Below are 17,883 nucleotides of genomic sequence, written 5' to 3'. Positions count from 1 at the left end.
ATACTAAATACTAAATATATGTTCAATTTAAACAATTTGAAAATTCCAACCCAACTAGTTAATTTTGGGTTGGGTTGATTTTTTTTTGCTTTTTACTTTTTGTTAGGTTGGGTCTTAACTAACAACGAATTAAAAATAATGGTTTTTTTTAGGAAGAAAAACCATTTTATAAGAAAAAAAATGAAATTGTTTTTAAAATTTTTCAAAATTTTATGAGAAAAAACTTATTTATATATAATTTATACCATTTTATATGAGAATAAATAGTCAAAATTACTATAATATAGATTCAGAGTTTTCAATACTTTTTTTTAATCTGTAGTACGTATTCAAATTCTTACAATTTTAGCGAGTTCACAACAGATATACTGAGTTTGTAGAGGTCAACTCAAATCTCTACAAACTCGTTTTTTAACATTGACTTATGCAGACCGAATTCTTTAAGAGCGAGTTCATAGAGAAATTTTTTTAGATCCGTTTTTTTTCGGACCGTAAAACAAAATTTGAAATCTAACCCTTTAAATATATGTTAGTCCGTAGAAGGTCTTTTTCGAATTCAATGTTCATTCTCGGAAATCCTGAATACTTTGTTATTTTTTGGCAAAAAATGTTGATTAATGGCTATATTTATTATTTTCTCATAATATAATTTCTTTACTGAACGTTTTATTTGATATTTTTTTAGTTAAATATTTATTATTATTTGATTAGTTTGTATTATTACAATGATCATATTTTAAATAATAAATAATCATAATCATTTTAATTTACTACTATACAAATAAAACCAATCATTAGAAGTATAAATTATGGGAAATTCTATATATATATCCCCTCAAATTGCTTTGTGTAACTTCTTGTGAGTATAATTTGTGTACTCTCATAATTTGACAATTTGTATGAGTAAGAAAAATATGGAGAGTAACATTTTAATTTATTTGTTGATGTAGAGTGAAGATAAGAATGAGGGTCTTATACTAATACTGATGCATATGTAACTGCAAAACTAATATGCCAGTTAAAAAAGCAGTAGAATTGCAGTGGCATGGATAACCCAAGTTATGTATATACAACAAATTTATAAATTTATAATAATGTATTATCCTATCTTTATTATTATTATTATTATTATTATTATTATAACTATAACGTATGCATCAAATAAAAAAAATTATAAACCCAAATTAATATAAAGAAAGATATAGAGGTTACATAATGTCATCTTTGAGCAGGTATATAAAGTATATACTATTGACGCCCATATCCAAGGACATATTAGTCATTTACGTGAGATTTGCCGCCATGGAAGTTAGTACTAATATCCTTGGTCCTCATCTTCTTCCATGCCATCTTGCAACACTTCCTCGTAATCTTTCTCCAGAGCTGCAAGATCTTCACGCGCCTCCGAGAACTCACCTTCTTCCATCCCTTCGCCGACATACCAATGAACGAATGCTCGTTTCGCGAACATAACATCGAATTTATGATTGATCATACTGAAAACCTCCGACACCGCCGTGTTGTTGCTGATCATACTCACTGCTCGTTTCACCTTCGCCAGATCTCCGTCAGGAACCACCGATGGAGCCTGGTTGTTGATCCCGCACTTGAATCCCGTCGGACACCTAAAAAATGTAGAGGTAAATCAACATTTTTAACATTCCATCGTTCTTCAGATCTAGATAAAATGCAACGCGATTAAACTCACCAATCGACAAATCGAATCGTTTTTTTGGTTTTGATCGCTCCGACGGCTGTGTTAACGTCTTTTGGAGCAATGTCTCCACTATACATTAAGCAACAAGCCATGTATTTCCCCCGCCGTGGATCGCACTTCGCCATCATATTCGACGGATCAAACACGGCGTTAGTGATTTCTGGAACTGAAATCATCTCGTGGTAGGCTTTCACCGATGAAACCACTGGTGCGTATGATGAAAGCATGAAGTGAATCCGCGGGAACGGGACTAAATTCGTTTGGAATTCGGAAATGTCAACATTCATGGATCCAGGAAACCTCAAGGAAGTTGTTAAAGATGAAATCGTTTGAGATATCAATCGATTCAAGTTCCTGTAAGTTGGCTTTTCCATAGCCAACGCTCTCTTACAGATCCCATATATAGCTTCGTTGTCTAGTTGCACGACAATGTCTGTGTGTTCAATCAATGAATGAGTCGATAACACAGCATTATAAGGCTCCACAACTGAAGTCGATACCTACAATTTCACAATGAAATTCAGAACACGAAAATTAGGACAAGTTAATTTGGAAATTCGTTACCTTGGGAGATGGATAGATCGTGAACCCAATTTTCTGAGTTTTTCCATATTCGTTAGACAAGCGTTGTAAGAGCAATGATCCCAAACCAGAGCCAGTTCCACCACCCACAGAATTGAAGATCATAAACCCTTGCAAATTACTGCAATTGTCTGCTAAGATTCTCACTCGATCTAAACACTGATCCACAACTTCTTTTCCGACTGTAAATACATTATATGATTATGTTCATATCAATGATCAATCGAGATGATGAAAAGTGATGTAAAAAGTCAAAAAATTGAAGTCAAATTACCGGTGTAATGTCCTCTGGCGAAGTTATTGGCGGCATCCTCCTTACCGGCGATGAGATTTTTGGGATTGAATAGTTTCTTGTAGCTTCCGGTTCTTACTTCATCAATGACTGTTGGTTCAAGGTCGACAAATACAGCTCTTGGGACATATTTCCCGGAGATCCCTTCCCTGAAGAAGGTGTCAAAGGAATTGCTCTCTTCGCTTGATGAGGTAATATTTCTGGATCCCAGCCTACAATTTTGTTAAAGATGATTTTTATACTTTCAAAGCATATAAAGAATTAGTGTTAGATAGTTATGTCTGTTATAAATACGAAAGTATAGTATGAATGTATTTGACAAAATTGCAAAAATGATCCTGGGGTTTGTCAAAACTAGCATGTTTGGCCCAAAACGGTTTTGGCTTGCATCAATGGTCCAAAAGTTTCATTTTTTTGCAAGTTTGGTCCAATTTGGTTTGAATTTTTTTGGAAAGATGATTTTGCCCTTATTATTTAATTTTTTTATTTTTTTTTATTACCAACAATTAAAAATAATTAAAAATAAAACAAAATAAAATAAAATATCCTCTCTCTCTCTCTCTCTCTCTCTCTCTCTCTCTCTCTCTCGTTTCTTGCTTACCACTATCCAAAGAAGAAGAACGAGTGGTTGTCGCCGGCCTAGGCTGCCCCTCCACCTCCCTCCGGTCAGGTAGCACCAACCCAAACACCCGATTCGATCGTTGCTACCCTCCCTTTGAACCTAGACAGATGCCAACGAGAGAAAGGAGATCGAGATTTGAAGTTTGGGTTTCTTGACGATTAGGGTTTCTTGGCGGCTAGGGTTTTCAGATGGAGGGTTTCGTGATTGGAAATAGAGGGGAAGACACCTCGGATCGATTTTCCTCAGCTGTTAAGCCTCCGACGAGGTGGTTTTCATCGATCAAAGGGGTCATCGATTTGGGTTACATCTCCACACCACCGCCAGATCCTCTAGCTACAGACTGAACATATCTGAAGGCGACGAGCATGGTGATGGGGTGTAGCAGTGACGAAGGTGAGGGTGTACTAGTGTTTCCAACACCATCTCGTGTCTCCAACACCATCGGTGAAGCGAGAATGAAGCTCAAATGGTGAAGCCAAAACGACGATGACGTCTGTTCACCATCAATGGGAAGGGTTCCACAAGAACTACGTTAAAAGGGTGAAGTATGTGGCTCGATTTTACATCGTATTCGCTTTCTCCGACGACGGCTTTAAGCTTCGAGATACAAACACAATGACTTTAGGGGTAGGTTTGTCGGAGGCGCCTCTTTCCCTCTCTCTCAGATTTGCAAATTCTTTCTCCAGTGGGATCATCATCAAAGATCTGGAACACCGTCTCCATTCGTCATCATTGGAAAATTGAGCCACGGTTGGAGGCAACGACCCAGGACAATTTTCCAATGATTTATTGATTTATTATAAGATTAATAAATAGAAATAAATAATTTATTAATATGTTGTGAGAATAATATATTGATTAATAATTAATTAGAAGGTAATTGGATTAATTAAAAATATAAGGACTAAAGGTGATAATGTTCAAAAGTTGAGCATTGAAGGATTCCAGAACCCTCCCACTTGAGGGGACGGTTTTGGAGGTTCCTAGAGCTTCTTAGAAGCCTTAGGGAGCAAGAAAAGGATAAGAGTTATATAAGGAAACATGCTTTATCCTAGACTCCTTACTCACCTATATAAACCCTTCATGGGGTTCATAATTTCGACACTCCCCTTCTAAGAGCCTTGGAGCCGAAAATTCTTTCCCCTCTCCTTTCTTGTCTAAAGTCTTCTATTGCTAGGGTTTGGGTACAAACCATTAGAGGCACGAGATTTTTGAAGCTTGCTTTCTAAAGCTTGTTGAAGAAGGAATTGTTGATTATTTATTACAATAATCAAAAGGTATGTAAAACCTAAAACCCTTTATGAATTTTAGAAATAGTAGAGCACTCCCATGGTTCTTGATGTTCAATTATCTGTTGCAAATTAGAAGAGAAAACTTAGATCCAATAGGTTTCATGTGAACTTAGGGTTAAGTTTTTCTACCATATATTTTTTTGTAAGCTATAAAACATATCAACATCCCCCACACCAACAACCGTAACAACTAATGCACTACTTTGGGCATCCTCATTAGCCTCTTTCATCCATTCCAAAACAATACTTTTTCCCTTACCAACCTACGCAACATCTTAAAAAAGAAGCACCAACTTTTGGAGGGCATGCAACTCAAGTACAACCTCCAAACTGACCTCACCTCTATGTTTCACTCTATGCTAGTTCAACCTCCTCTAGAAAACAACTACTACATGGACTTTATAGCAAGCTCTTACATGACCTTTAGTCAAGGTAACATGTACACTCTTAACTCTATGTAAATCTCAACACATAATGGTTGGTAATGATGCTGTGTTTCCTGTCAATTATGTCGATCAATCTTTTTTTCCTTTTTCCAATAAGCATCTAGTACTTTCCAATGTCCTTGTTTCCTATAAAATAGTTAAAAATATTATTTATGTTCATCGTTTTTGTACTGATAATTGGAATTCTGTTGAGTTTGATCCTTTTGGTTTCATAGTGAATGATCTTATCACAGACGCTGAGTTACAAGGCTGTGATAGTACTCACTTTGATCTCTATCCAATCCTTGCTTCATCACCATGGTCCGACTCTGGTTCTGATCTTCTTTCCACATCATATGATATGTGGCATCATCGAACATTTGTCTCTTGTTGTAGTCATAGCTCCTTTTTATGTCATGTTTTCCAATTAGGAAACCATTATCATTTACCATTTAATTTATCTTCTACTAGAACGTCTTGTGTGTTTGAACTAATTAACTCAGACCTATATTATATTTTATTTTTTGACATTTTCTCTCATTTTTCTAGGTGTTTCTTTTGCGTATGAAATATGATGTTTTTTGTTTTTAAAAACTTGCATGCCTATGGCATAAACTAGTTTAAAACTGACATACAACTTTTTCAGTGTGATAATGATCGTGAATTTAATAATCAATTCCTCTTCGATTTTTTCAATATTAATGGCATCAAAATTCGTTTTTCCTGCCCTTACACGTCTCAACAAATTTGGAAAAGGATGAATGAACCATTCACACTATAAAAAACGTTATTCATACTTTTCTAATTCAAGCTTCCTTCCCACCGACATTTTGGGTGTAAGCCCTTCTTTCCGCTGCACACACCTTCAACCTTCTCCTTACCACTGCTTTAAAGTTCTAAACTCCGTTTAAGATCCTTTTTGGTCTCTCTCTCACTTACATGTTTTGGTTGCCTTTATTACCCTAAGGCCATCTCTAATGGATTAAACCTATGGAGAGTTGTATGGATTGTCAGATAGGAAAGAGAATATACAGATTCCCTTTAATTTTTAAAAAATTAATAAATTTTCAATTACAACTTCATTCCACCGTTCAATGGCCATTCAACTATACTCTCTCTCCTCTATATTATATTGACATTTATTCCATTAAACCCTTATACAACTCCCATTATGGATGACCTAACACCACCTCCACTGCAACACACAAGCTTGTTCCTTACTCTTCAGTTTGTGTCTATATTGACCCTTCCCTTGATCACTGTGGATATCGATGCCTTGATCTCATCACTCAGAATATACTCATCTCACATGTTATCTTTGATAAAAACCATTTTCCCTATCTGATTTTCATTCTCCTACTCCTAGTGTCTGTGAATCATTCATTCCCAATGATGATGATCCATCTCCATTCTCTAGTATTCCCGATGCTTTTTCTCCATCATCGGACCCAACTTCCTCTCTACCGAACCTCAATCTTCTGGAGCATCCTCAACCTTAATGTCTCCATCCCCCCACTTATTCCCTCTTCCTACAAACAATCATCATATATGGTCATCAGATCTCGCATTGTAATGACCCATAATTTTGAATGAAATAATGTAATAAAATAATATTAATATGGATATGAAAATAGGTTTTTATTATGAAAATAAAGAGTTATGTTATGTAAAATGTATGCTATAATAAAGAAACCTGATGCGTAGGATAACAGACACGCCACGTTAAAGAAACAAATGTGAAACACGGATACAATGATGCGACGCTTCGATGTAGTAGACAAGTTTTGGCAGCGTGTGACACATGGCGACATGTACAAAGTGATACGTAGATAAACAGACAACATGTGTTAAGTTGTGGCATCTTTTGAAACTGACACCTGGATGTAATGCGTCCAAGGATTTTACACGATATTCAGTATGTAAATAGGGTAAACATGTTATTTGGTGATTGTTTTTATGGAAAACTAGATCGAAAGCTTGTGATAACAACCGGTAATATGATAAAGTAAACTGCGGTTAGAATACACGAGGGTACATAAGTTGAATGAGTCGAGGTATCCTCTTATTTCATATTTTTGCGTTAGTATGATTCGTAAAATAAGTATGAAGGGTTATGAACCCTAGATTATGTAAAACTTATTGATCTGGTAACTGATAGTTACCATGGTCAAGGAGTGATCGATTAACGATCAATATTGTTGGATTGGATAATTTAGTTTTTGAGAAACTTGAGAACTAATGAAACAGGTTATAGTAGTAGAGGAAAGAGGAGTTTACTAAAAAAAGAAACTGGAACCTAGTGTCCACTAGTGTGACGGGTGAGTAATATATATTTAATTGTTAGGATATATGGTAGGTAATCGACGAGTGGTATACCCGATTGTTAGTATGATTTTTTTTTTTTTGTGTTTTGACATGAGATTATGTCATTGATAAAAGCTATCATTGAATATTTAATTGGTTGTGAAAATGGGAATGTGGCAGCAGATCTGTTGGGGGTAGTAACTCCCATCGTGAAGCAGGGGTCTCAATGACTTGTTAGGAAGTGTAATTTCCTAAAAAGAAAGACTTGTCAGGAGGGGTTACTTAAGCAAATGGGGTTTCAGTAAGGTTTTACTTGTAACCTTGGGTTGGGTTTACTCTCTAGCAAAGACTATGTTAGGTGGATGTACTTTCTAATAGGGCAAGTTATCAAGGAGGGTTTACTTCTTGACAAATGTTTGTTTGATTCTATGTTTGAAATTGTTATATGACTCACTAGACTAGTTTCTATGATATATATCTTTTCCATGTATTCTAGGTTCAGGTTCCAAGTGGTAGATGTGAGCTGATTGCAACAAGGACATGGATCGGACGTAATTTTGTTTTATATTGCTCTTGTTACTGTGACAACGAGGAAAATACGTCACGACCGCCGTTAGGAATTAGTTTAGCCAAACAAATGTAATAGAGAAACAATGTGCGTATTACATTATATTGATAAATATATTTAAATACACCCTTACACATACGAATAATGGAACAAATAAGCTAAAAAAAAGGTGCGCAAAAAGTTGGGTCACCTTAGGAACCCGTTAATATATTCGCAAAGTACACGACAACATGATTTAAAAAATATAAATTTCGTGAGAAACCGACTTCACGTGAAGAACTTATGACATTTACTAGAAATAAAAATCAACCATGTAGTTAATTTTTACGATGTAAAAATAGTACGAAGAGATAGGTTAAGTTTCGCCCCATGCCACAAAAAGAAAAGTCGTAGTACTCCTCAATATAAGAATTTTGAGACAAAAAACATCAAGATCGGAGTCCGTACGAGGAAGTTATGATTTTTATAAAATTATTTATGGATACCCTGTTAGGCCAAAAGAAAAAAAGTTCAAAATTGCCAACACAACCTAAAGGGGAGTTGTAGTACTAGTCGGGAGCATCGCGTGGGTATAAAGAAGGTTAAGATCGGAGCTCGCACGTAAAAAATATAAAATTTACAAAATCTTTTATGTGTGTGTGCCATGCGCTCACACTCACATCTGATTCGCGAAGATTGCGGATGACATAGCTAAGCGAGTGAGTGACATGTGGCAACACACAGATGAAGCCATGGACGTTAGGATGATATTATGTTTGGTAGTTACATTGCCAATATTTTAGGAATAATATTATGTCTAGTTGAACCTATATCAGATCCTTGTAAGATATAATGAGTCGAGTCTCATATGCTTCAAATATAGGATCGATTATATATGCTATAATATTCACTTATTCTAATTTCAAATGCTCATAGCATTTTAAGAAAAAAAGACTAGAATTTTGTGTGACTAAAGTTGTTAAATAACTGCCATGAACATTCTAAGGTTGTACCAAAGCCTGGTTGCTTGTGGACAGTTAGAAGTGTGATATTAATTTGGACGGACCATGACAAGATTCTGGATTGAGATGATTCTTGATCATAATAGATAGTCTTATGGAAATGTTTCCATAATGGGAGATACTTGGAAAGTCTACATGTGAGTTGAAAACTTTAATGCAAGAGAAGTGTTCAAGGAGTATATCTTGAACCTTCATTACCATGAAATTGTTTCTAGTAACAAAGTTCCAATAGGATATTTTATTATATCAAAGACTTGGTCTTTGAGACTTTGGAATCTTGATATCAAAGGAGATTAATTCATGTTAAGTTGGAATTCTATCACATCTTCGATAATGATAAAAATTTGGAATTGTGAAATGAGCATCATTGGAATAATGTCCAGTTGATCTGTTCACAAAGGAATGATATAAGCATATGAGTCAAAGTTTATTCGTTCCTTTTGCCCTGATGGAAAAAACGATATATTTGGGCCCTTCGGTGATTTGATGGACTTATATTGTTGGACCCAACCAAGACTAAATTGATGTGTTCAATTGGAAGTCTTATGCCATCATCAAAAATCAGAAATATGGAAACAAAATTTGGACAATGAGATTGATTCTAATCCATGTCTCATATCCATACAATATCTTGTAAATGAAGGAATATCCGATCACTTATCTAAAGGACAAATATCTGATCGGATCAGAGTTCGAGAGTTGCTTTGGAAAGCATCATTTGCTGTTTAATTTAAATGTTATACTTGTAATTTAGTTTTAGACTTATCAAAGTGGGAGACTGTTGGATTAGGTGTCTAAGTCCATAACTAAATTAGTATAATCTTGAATTATTAACAAAATCCTTTTGGGTTACCCTTAAACCTAGTAATTGACTGTAATATTTTTTGAAGAGAGAGTGACCGATTTATTAATTTATTATATGATTAATAAATTAATTATAAATCAAAATAAATGATTTATTAATATATTATGAGAATAATATATTAATTAGAAATAGTATTGTTTAATTAAGAATTAATCAGAATTTAAATGGAACTAATTTTACGAATAATTGAATTAATTAAAAGCAGTACTAAAGGTGACAATATTCAAAAGTTGAATATTGACTAATTCTAGAATCTTCCAAGCGGGGGAAGGTTTGTAGAAAAGGATTCTAGATCTTTGCTTGGGATTTAAGGAAGCTTAGAATGCCTTAGGGAGGAAACAATATGGTTAGGGTTATCTAAAAGGAACTTGCCTTACATACAACCTCCCTAGCACCTATATAAACCCTTAAGGGTTTAGAATTTCGAAATGATCATTCTAAGAGCCTTGAATTCGAAATTCTTCCTTCACTTCTTCTCTCCTCTTTATCTTCAAATTGCTAGGATTTGGGTGTGAGCCATTAGAGGCACGAGACTTGAGCCATTAGAGGCACGAGACTTCTGGTTCTTGCTTTCTAAAAACCAATCAAGAAAGAATACTTGTTTATTTTCTATAATAAACAAAAAGTATGTAATTTTTATAAACCATTTCTTAATTTCGAAAATAGCAATGTACTAATAGGGTTTTTGATATTCAATTATTTTTTGTAAATCATAACGAGAACATAGATCTTTTAGGTTGCATGTGAACTTAGGGTTTAAGTTTTTCCGCCAAAATAAGATTTTTGTGACCTATAAAACCCATAAGATAAGTCAGAGTATTCCATTCATACTAGGAGTAGGAAGACTTATCGAGATCTAAAAGGCATGTAGTGTTGGCCGGGTATGAAGCCCTATGTAGCTAAGTATATTTCAGAATGTTCAACATGCGCTCAAGTAAAATTTGAACATCAGGCACCTTATGGACAATCAAAATCTTTGCATGTGCCGGTTGTAAAATAGGATGGGATGGCAATGGATTTCATCATGGGGTTACCAAGAACTAGTGCAATCCTTGATGCCATCTGGATAATGGTGGATCGATTAACCAAAAGCGTATTGTTCTTGGAAATCTGAGAAATGATGTCATTGGAAAAGCTGGCTAAATTGTATGCGGATGAAGCTGTAAGATTACATGGAGTACAATTGACTATCGTGTTTGATCGAGATGTGAGGTTCACATCCAAATTCTAGCAAGCGTTACAAGATGAGTGAGGGACAAAAATCCATTTAAGTTATGCATATCATCCTCGGACGGATGATTAAAGTGAACAAACAATTCAAACTATTGAGGATATGTTGTACGCCTATGTGATAGAATTTACAGGCAAGTGGGATGAGCATCTACAACTTGTGGAATTTTCTTAGAATAATATTTAACATTCAAGTATTGGAATGCCTCCTTATGAGGCTTTATATGAGAGGAGACGTAGAACCCCTCGTGTTGGCTAGAGACTGGTGGTGAAAAGAAGCTTACATACTTAGAGATATTAAAGGTCACGAATGAACAAAGTATATTAATTCATACTCACATGAAAGCAGCTCAAGATAGGCAAAGGAGTTATGCGAACATAAAAGAAAAGACCTTTTGAATTGAACCTAAGTAAGTTGGCGATGTTAAAAATATCATTATGGAAAGGGGTGATGAGATTCAATAAAAAAAGGCAAATTATTCCAAGGTATATTGGACCATTCCATTAAATGATATGAAAGGTGAGTCTTCCAACATGTTGATTGAAGAACCATAAGCAATCATTGAATCAAGGATCAAGAAACTAAGAAATAAAGAAATCGAGCTAGTATTGGTCCAATGGAATCATTCTGTGGGACTAAATCATTATTTTGAATCAAGTAATGTAATGAAATAGTATTAATATGGATATGAAAATAGTTTTTTTATTATGAAAATAAAGAGTTAATTTGTGTAAAATATATGCTAGAAATAAAGAAATATGACACATAGGATAATGAACACGACATAGATACAAAGACATGACATGTCGACGCAATAAACACGTATTGCCAACATATGACATGTGGCGATGCAAAGTGATATGTGGCTAAATAGACGACACATGTTGTGTCTTTTGAAATCGACACATACATGCGACACGTCTAGGGATTTTACGCAGTGCATCAGATTGGGTTTCATCCATGTATAAATAGGGTAAAATAGGTCATTCAGTGACTTTTTTATGGAAAACGAGATCTAAATCGTGTGATAAGAACTAGTAAAAACGACGGAGTAAACTGTGGTGATGTTAAAAATATCATTGTGGAAATGGGTGATGAGATTCGGTAAAAAGGATAAATAAAGCCGAAGGTATATTAGACCATTCAAGATATTGAAAAAGATTGGATCTCAAGCCTTTAAACTTGAGTTGCCTATGGAACTTAGTGTAATACTTGATGTATTCCATGTGTGTTATCTAAAAAGGTATTTTCCAAAAGATAATGAAAAAGTAGTTTGTTATTGTGGAAATAAAGAGTTTTGTTGTATAAAATGTATGCTAAAAGTAAAGAAACGTGATGCGTAGGATAATGAACACGATGCGTAAAAGAAAGAAACATGACGCTTTGATAATAAGACATGACATGTTGATGCAATAGACATGTATCTCCATCATATAGCACGTGGCGATGCAAAGTGACATGTGGCGATGCAAAGTGATACGTGGTGAAACAAACAACACGTGTTAAGTCGTGACGTTTGAAATCAACACTTGCATGAGATACATCTAGGGATTTTACACGACGCGTCAGATGGGGTTTCAGCCATGTATAAATTGGGTAAAACATGCCAGTCAGTTTTTTTTATTTTTTTATTTTTTTTATTTTTTTTAATATGGAAAATGAGATCGAAATCTTGTGATAAGAACTAGTAATATGACAGAGTAAACCGTGGTTAGAGTACACAAGGGTACAAAAGCTAATCGAATCAAGGTATCCTCTTATTTCATATTTTTTTCTTAAGTATGATACGTAGTGTTGTAAACCCTAGATTATGTAAAATGATTATTCTAGTAGCGGGTGGTTACCATGATCAGGGTATGATTGAGTAAATAGTACAATATTGTTGGATTGGATAATTTAGCTTTTGATGAACTGTGGGAAATTATAGGAAACTTAGTAATTTATGAAACAAGTTATAGAAAATAGAGGAAGAGATTTTACCAAAAGAAGAATTAGAACTTAGTAGCCAATAGGGTGACAAGTGATTCATATCTATTTCATTGTTAGGAATACACAACAGGTAATTGTCTGGTGGTATACCTTGTTGTAGTATGATTATTTTGTGTTTTGATATGAGATTATGTTATTGATAAATGCTAGCATTAAATATTTGGTTGAGTGTGAAAATGGAAATGTGGCCGAATAAGTAAGAGATGGGGTGGTACCTCCCATTTCGATGACTTGTTAGGAATGGGTTACTTCGTAAAAATAAAGACTTGTTAGGAGGGGTTACTTTTGGAAAGGGCTTTTTAGGAAGGGTTTACATCCTTGTAAATGTGGATTGGGTTAAGGAAGGTTTAGTCTCTAGCAAAGGCTTTGTTAAGAGGATGTACTTTCTAATAGGGCAAGTTGTCAAAGAGGGTTTACTTCTTAACAAATGTTTGTTTGATTGATGCCTGAAATTGTTATATGACTCATCATAGTTTCTCTGATATATGTTTGCCATGCATTCCAAGTTCATGTTCCTAGCGGTAGATATGAGTTGATAACAACAAGAAGGACATGGACTGGATGTAATTTTGTTTTATCTTGCTCTTGTTGCTTATGATATGGGTTTGATATGTTTGTACACATGTGGCGTATGTTTTGAAAACTAAATTCATGGTTTTTGTTAAACTTGGATGTTGTAATATGTTAAACTGATTTTAGAAAATTACTTGAAATATTATTAAAATTATTGTAAAAAGGAATGGATGTTACATATTCAGTCTTACGACCACCTCACCACCACTAAAGTTTCCCAATCCCTCGATCCACAACTTAGGCAATGTGTGACCACCATTGTTGTGGTGCTATGGATGTAATGATGGTTGCACTTCAATTCAATCATATATAGGATCTGATTCCTAAACCGCCCACAGCCAACACAGTACTGGATTGTCATTGGCTGTGTTGTCATAAATTCAACAGTTTTGGTCACCTTCATCGTTACAAAGGACGACTCGTTTCTTAGAGCTTCTCCCAACGACCTGGTCGGATTTTAATGACATGTTCAATCCTATTTAAAACTAGAAACCATAACATCACAATCTCTCGTCACTACCCATCGATCAACTTGATGTTAAAAATACGTTCCTTCATGGCGATTTTGCTTAAACTATATATATATATATATATATATATATGTGTGTGTGTGTGTGTGTGTGTGTGTGCGTGCGCGCGCAGGGCCAGCCTTATGTGTTGTTGAATTAAGTTAAGGTTTAGGGCCCCATTTCCTAAAGGGCCCCACTTAACCAAAATACTTCAATGTTGATACTTCTCTTCTCCGAACTCCATCAATAATTACTGATATGCACGCCTCATCAAAAATCAACAGCGACGACTTCTGTTCTTCTTCCTTCCTTTGCCACCATCGCTGATTGATTTAGGCTTCTCCAATCTTGATTCTTGAACATTGAAAGGTTGCCTGAACCGCTGATTGCTGAAATACATTCATTATTCTTCTTCCTTCTCCATTCTCGGCTTCTTGATGAATTTCTTTGATTCTCCATTGTTCAAAATTTTATGATGATTCAAGGTATGTGCAGTGTTTGACTGTTTTCACTTGATTTTTCCATTATCAGATATTGATTTTCCCGTTTCATTAGGGTTTTAATGATAGTAGTATTATCCGCACATTATTTTTGCAATAATAATCCCAAAAGAAGATTGTATGAAGTGCAGAATGTATCCATACACAAGCTTTATGGTTTCACTAGGAATCTCAATTTTTGTTTCTCTACTTTATAGTTCTTCAATATATTGATTTTCTGATTTCTAACATAATAGATACCACTAAAGACCATATTTTCGAAAAATATGGTTCAAGTTTATTGTATTCATAATAAACACGTGTTTGTGTTAAACACCTTGCTGCCCCAAAAAAAGGATTATTGAAATGGTTTTCCGTTGATGAAAAAATGAATTCGTTGTTGCCCCCATCTAGTTTGACATTGGTGAACAAATACAATGAGAAAGATCACGAATAAAATGAGCAATAAGAGAACATTAGTTCAGCTTCACATGGTATTTTTATTGTTTTAGTGTAAACTTAAATTGTTGAATTAGGTTAGTATGTGATTAATGTGTGTTAGAATTGAAATGATTGTCCCTTTACTAGGAATAAAAAAAAAAACATTGGTTCATCGTCACATCAATAATACACTTTATCTCAATATGATAAGTGTTATTTCTTGATTCTAGTTGGACTAGACTTAATTTTTTCACATACATAATGAACTTTATCCAAATATCACATCCATAATGTGCATTCCCTACATTGATTCATGCCGTATCATGTGTATACTAATTATTTTAGTATAGTACAAGTCAAAGGGTCTCAAATTTTTGGTTCGCTTAGAGCCCCTAAAGTGGTTGAGCCGCCCCTGTGTGTGTGTCAACCTCCTGGTTATGTTCACCCTTAATTTCCCTATCATGTGCATCTTATGTGCAAGGCGTTATACGACCTTAAGAAAGATCCTAGAGCATGATACCAACACTTTATTGTCTACCTTTCCTCATTAGGTTTGCTCAACTACAAATTTGATAGTTCTCTTTTCACCTTTCATCATGGGTATGATGTTAAATATCCCCATCTTTACATTGATGATATCATTCTTATTGATTATTATCCTTTTCTTATAACCACCACCATCTTTCAGTTATCCTCTAAGTTTCCTATGTCTGTTCTTAGGTTCTTATCCTTCTTCTTGGAATTGTTGCTACTCACAATTCCTTATGTCTCTTTCTCTCTCATACCGCCTTTACTCATGAGAGTCTTGCATGTGTTCATATGGCTACATGTAATACATGTAGCACTCCAGTTGATACTAAACCTAAGCTCTCCGCTGATGGTGAGTTGGTTTTTGATCTTACGTTATATCGTAGCCTCACATGAGCTTTGTAATACCTGACATTTACTTGTCTTGATATTGTCTATGCTATTCAACATGTCTGTCTTTTTATGCATGAACCATAAACTCTACATTTTCTAGCTCTTAAAAGAATCCTACGATCCTCAAAGATACCTTAACTCATGACATTCATATTTTTCCTTCAACCATTAATCACTTGGTTTCCTATTCTAATGTTATCTAGGTTGGGTGTTCTTCCACACACCATTCTACCTCGGGGTTTTGTGTGTAACTTGGCGACAATATCACCCTCTAGTCCTCAGAAACAACATGTTGTGTCGAGGCCAAGTATTGGGGGTAGCCAATGTAGTTTTTGAAACTATAAGGATTCACAATCTCCTTTTTGAGTTATATTGTCCGTTATCACGTACCACTATTGTCTTTTATGACAATGTTAGTGTCATGTATCTTGCCTCTAACCCATTTTAACACCAACGTGCCAAGCATATGGAAATTGACTTGCATTTCGTCAGGGGGCATGTTGCGCTTGGTCATATGTGTGTTTTACATGTTCCATCCGCAAATCAATATGCATATATTTTTATCAATGGTCTACCTATACAATTTTTTCTTGATTTCAGAAATAGTTTGAACTTTCGAGAACCTCATGTTTCCAACTACGAATGTGTTTTAGATAGTTATGTTTGTTATATATACGAATGTGTAGTATAGGGACCTAATGTAACTTGTATAATCATATATTGATTAATCTATTGCTACCCTAATTAACGGGGTTTCAATATTCCAACAATTAGAAAATAAAAATTTAGAATAGAATATACTTACGTAGGCATATAACCATTAGATTGAATGCCATGTTCGAGGCAATAAAGCTCCCAACATGAATTCCCAACTTGAATTCCTGCTTGCCCAACATGAATGCTTACGATTTCTCTCATATTTCTTCTTTTTATTATTTTATTTTTGTCTTTTCCTCTATATCTTTTGTGTTCTCTCTACGAAACGATATGTTGTATGATATCGTTTCGTAAGAGAGATGGAAAAGAAAGCGAGGATTGTTTATTGTTAATTTGATTTATGTTTTGATAATGAAAGGGAGTTGGTATTTATACAAGTTTAATTTAATTGAGGATTTGTGTGGGAAAACGAGTGTTGTCGGTTATATCTTGTTATATTTGGATATAAAAAGAGTATTTCTTGTTACTCCACAAAATATGTGTGGTAAGAATCTTTCTAAATTTATACGATGAAACACATTAGGAATATGTAATGACAGATTTCCATATTTAATTATTTATAAACGTGGTAAGAATTTGGAGTTTCTAATATTTATATAATGAAACACAGATGGAGCATGGAATGACATGTTTACATATTTTTCATATTTATATATTTATCTTGTTGACTTTGAATGCAACATTTTAAAAATCGATTTTTAGTTGAACTGTTTGGTGATCGGTTCATGATTTAACATGTTCAACTCGGTTATGAGGATTTTTACGTACATTAAGAAAACATATAATCATAAGTTTATATCGTCCGAGTTATTCAATTTGTTTTTGAAATGATATGTTTTTAACGGGCTAAGTAAAATCTCATTATCCAAGTTCAATAAACTTGTTCAAACGGATTTTCTCTACACCGGTTCAACTTGGTTTTTGAAAAACCGTCCGGTTCGATCTGGTCTAGAAATTGAAATAAAACCGATGATAGTTGAACCGTTCATCTATCCGAATCCCGGTTCAAACCGTTTTTTAAAACATGGCTTGAATGTTTATAAAATTAGAAGTCTTTATCACCTCAAAACAAACTAGATCAATTCAGATTTTGACTAGAGCTATCTGCTTTTATTTGGTTATTGATGGGGACCTATTTTGCATTGCTTTACATAATACGATTTTTATGTATTTATTTAATACAATTACATAAGTTGTTGGTTTTGAACAAGAAAAAACAGGAAAAGTAATCTATATGTCTTTTTTTCTTTCTTTCTTTTTATTCGATCTGATTTTTTAACTTATATATGCCGTCCAAAATAGTATATTCTAGTGGTTTTAGTCCCTCAACCTAGTAAGTGTCGTTTAAAAATCCC

The 17,883-nt window shown here is 34.5% G+C and overlaps 1 protein-coding gene across 1 annotated transcript; it reads right to left on the bottom strand.

Annotated features, from left to right (window-relative positions):
- Positions 1–1,162: 1,162 nt before the first annotated feature.
- LOC145000187 (tubulin alpha-5 chain-like) lies at positions 1,163–16,898 on the bottom strand. The gene is made up of 5 exons (XM_078959378.1): positions 16,617–16,898; positions 2,574–2,803; positions 2,282–2,481; positions 1,709–2,217; positions 1,163–1,625 (listed from the first exon to the last, which is right to left on the bottom strand). The coding sequence occupies exons 1-5, from the start codon at positions 16,727–16,729 to the stop codon at positions 1,316–1,318; spliced, it is 1,362 nt and encodes a 453-aa protein (XP_078815504.1). The 5' UTR covers positions 16,730–16,898; the 3' UTR covers positions 1,163–1,315.
- Between the last annotated feature and the right edge of the window lie 985 nt (positions 16,899–17,883).

The sequence above is a fragment of the Lactuca saligna genome, chromosome 6 (assembly GCF_052625555.1).
Source record: "Lactuca saligna cultivar CGN05327 chromosome 6, ASM5262555v1, whole genome shotgun sequence".
Taxonomy (NCBI): domain Eukaryota; kingdom Viridiplantae; phylum Streptophyta; class Magnoliopsida; order Asterales; family Asteraceae; genus Lactuca; species Lactuca saligna.
The sequence above is the reverse complement of the archived record's forward strand: the minus strand, read 5'-3'. Positions and strand labels throughout refer to the sequence as shown.

What these genes read in the sequence shown, in the direction of transcription:
- LOC145000187 (XM_078959378.1), bottom strand. Translation starts at nt 16,729, where the DNA reads ATGAGAGAAATCGTAAGCATTCATGTTGGGCAAGCAGGAATTCAAGTT. An exon ending in TCTAATGGTTATATGCCTAC is followed by an intron (nt 2,804 to 16,616) that starts GTAAGTATATTC and finishes ACAAAATTGTAG; the next exon opens with GCTGGGATCCAGAAATATTA. An exon ending in CGCCAGAGGACATTACACCG is followed by an intron (nt 2,482 to 2,573) that starts GTAATTTGACTT and finishes ATGTATTTACAG; the next exon opens with TCGGAAAAGAAGTTGTGGAT.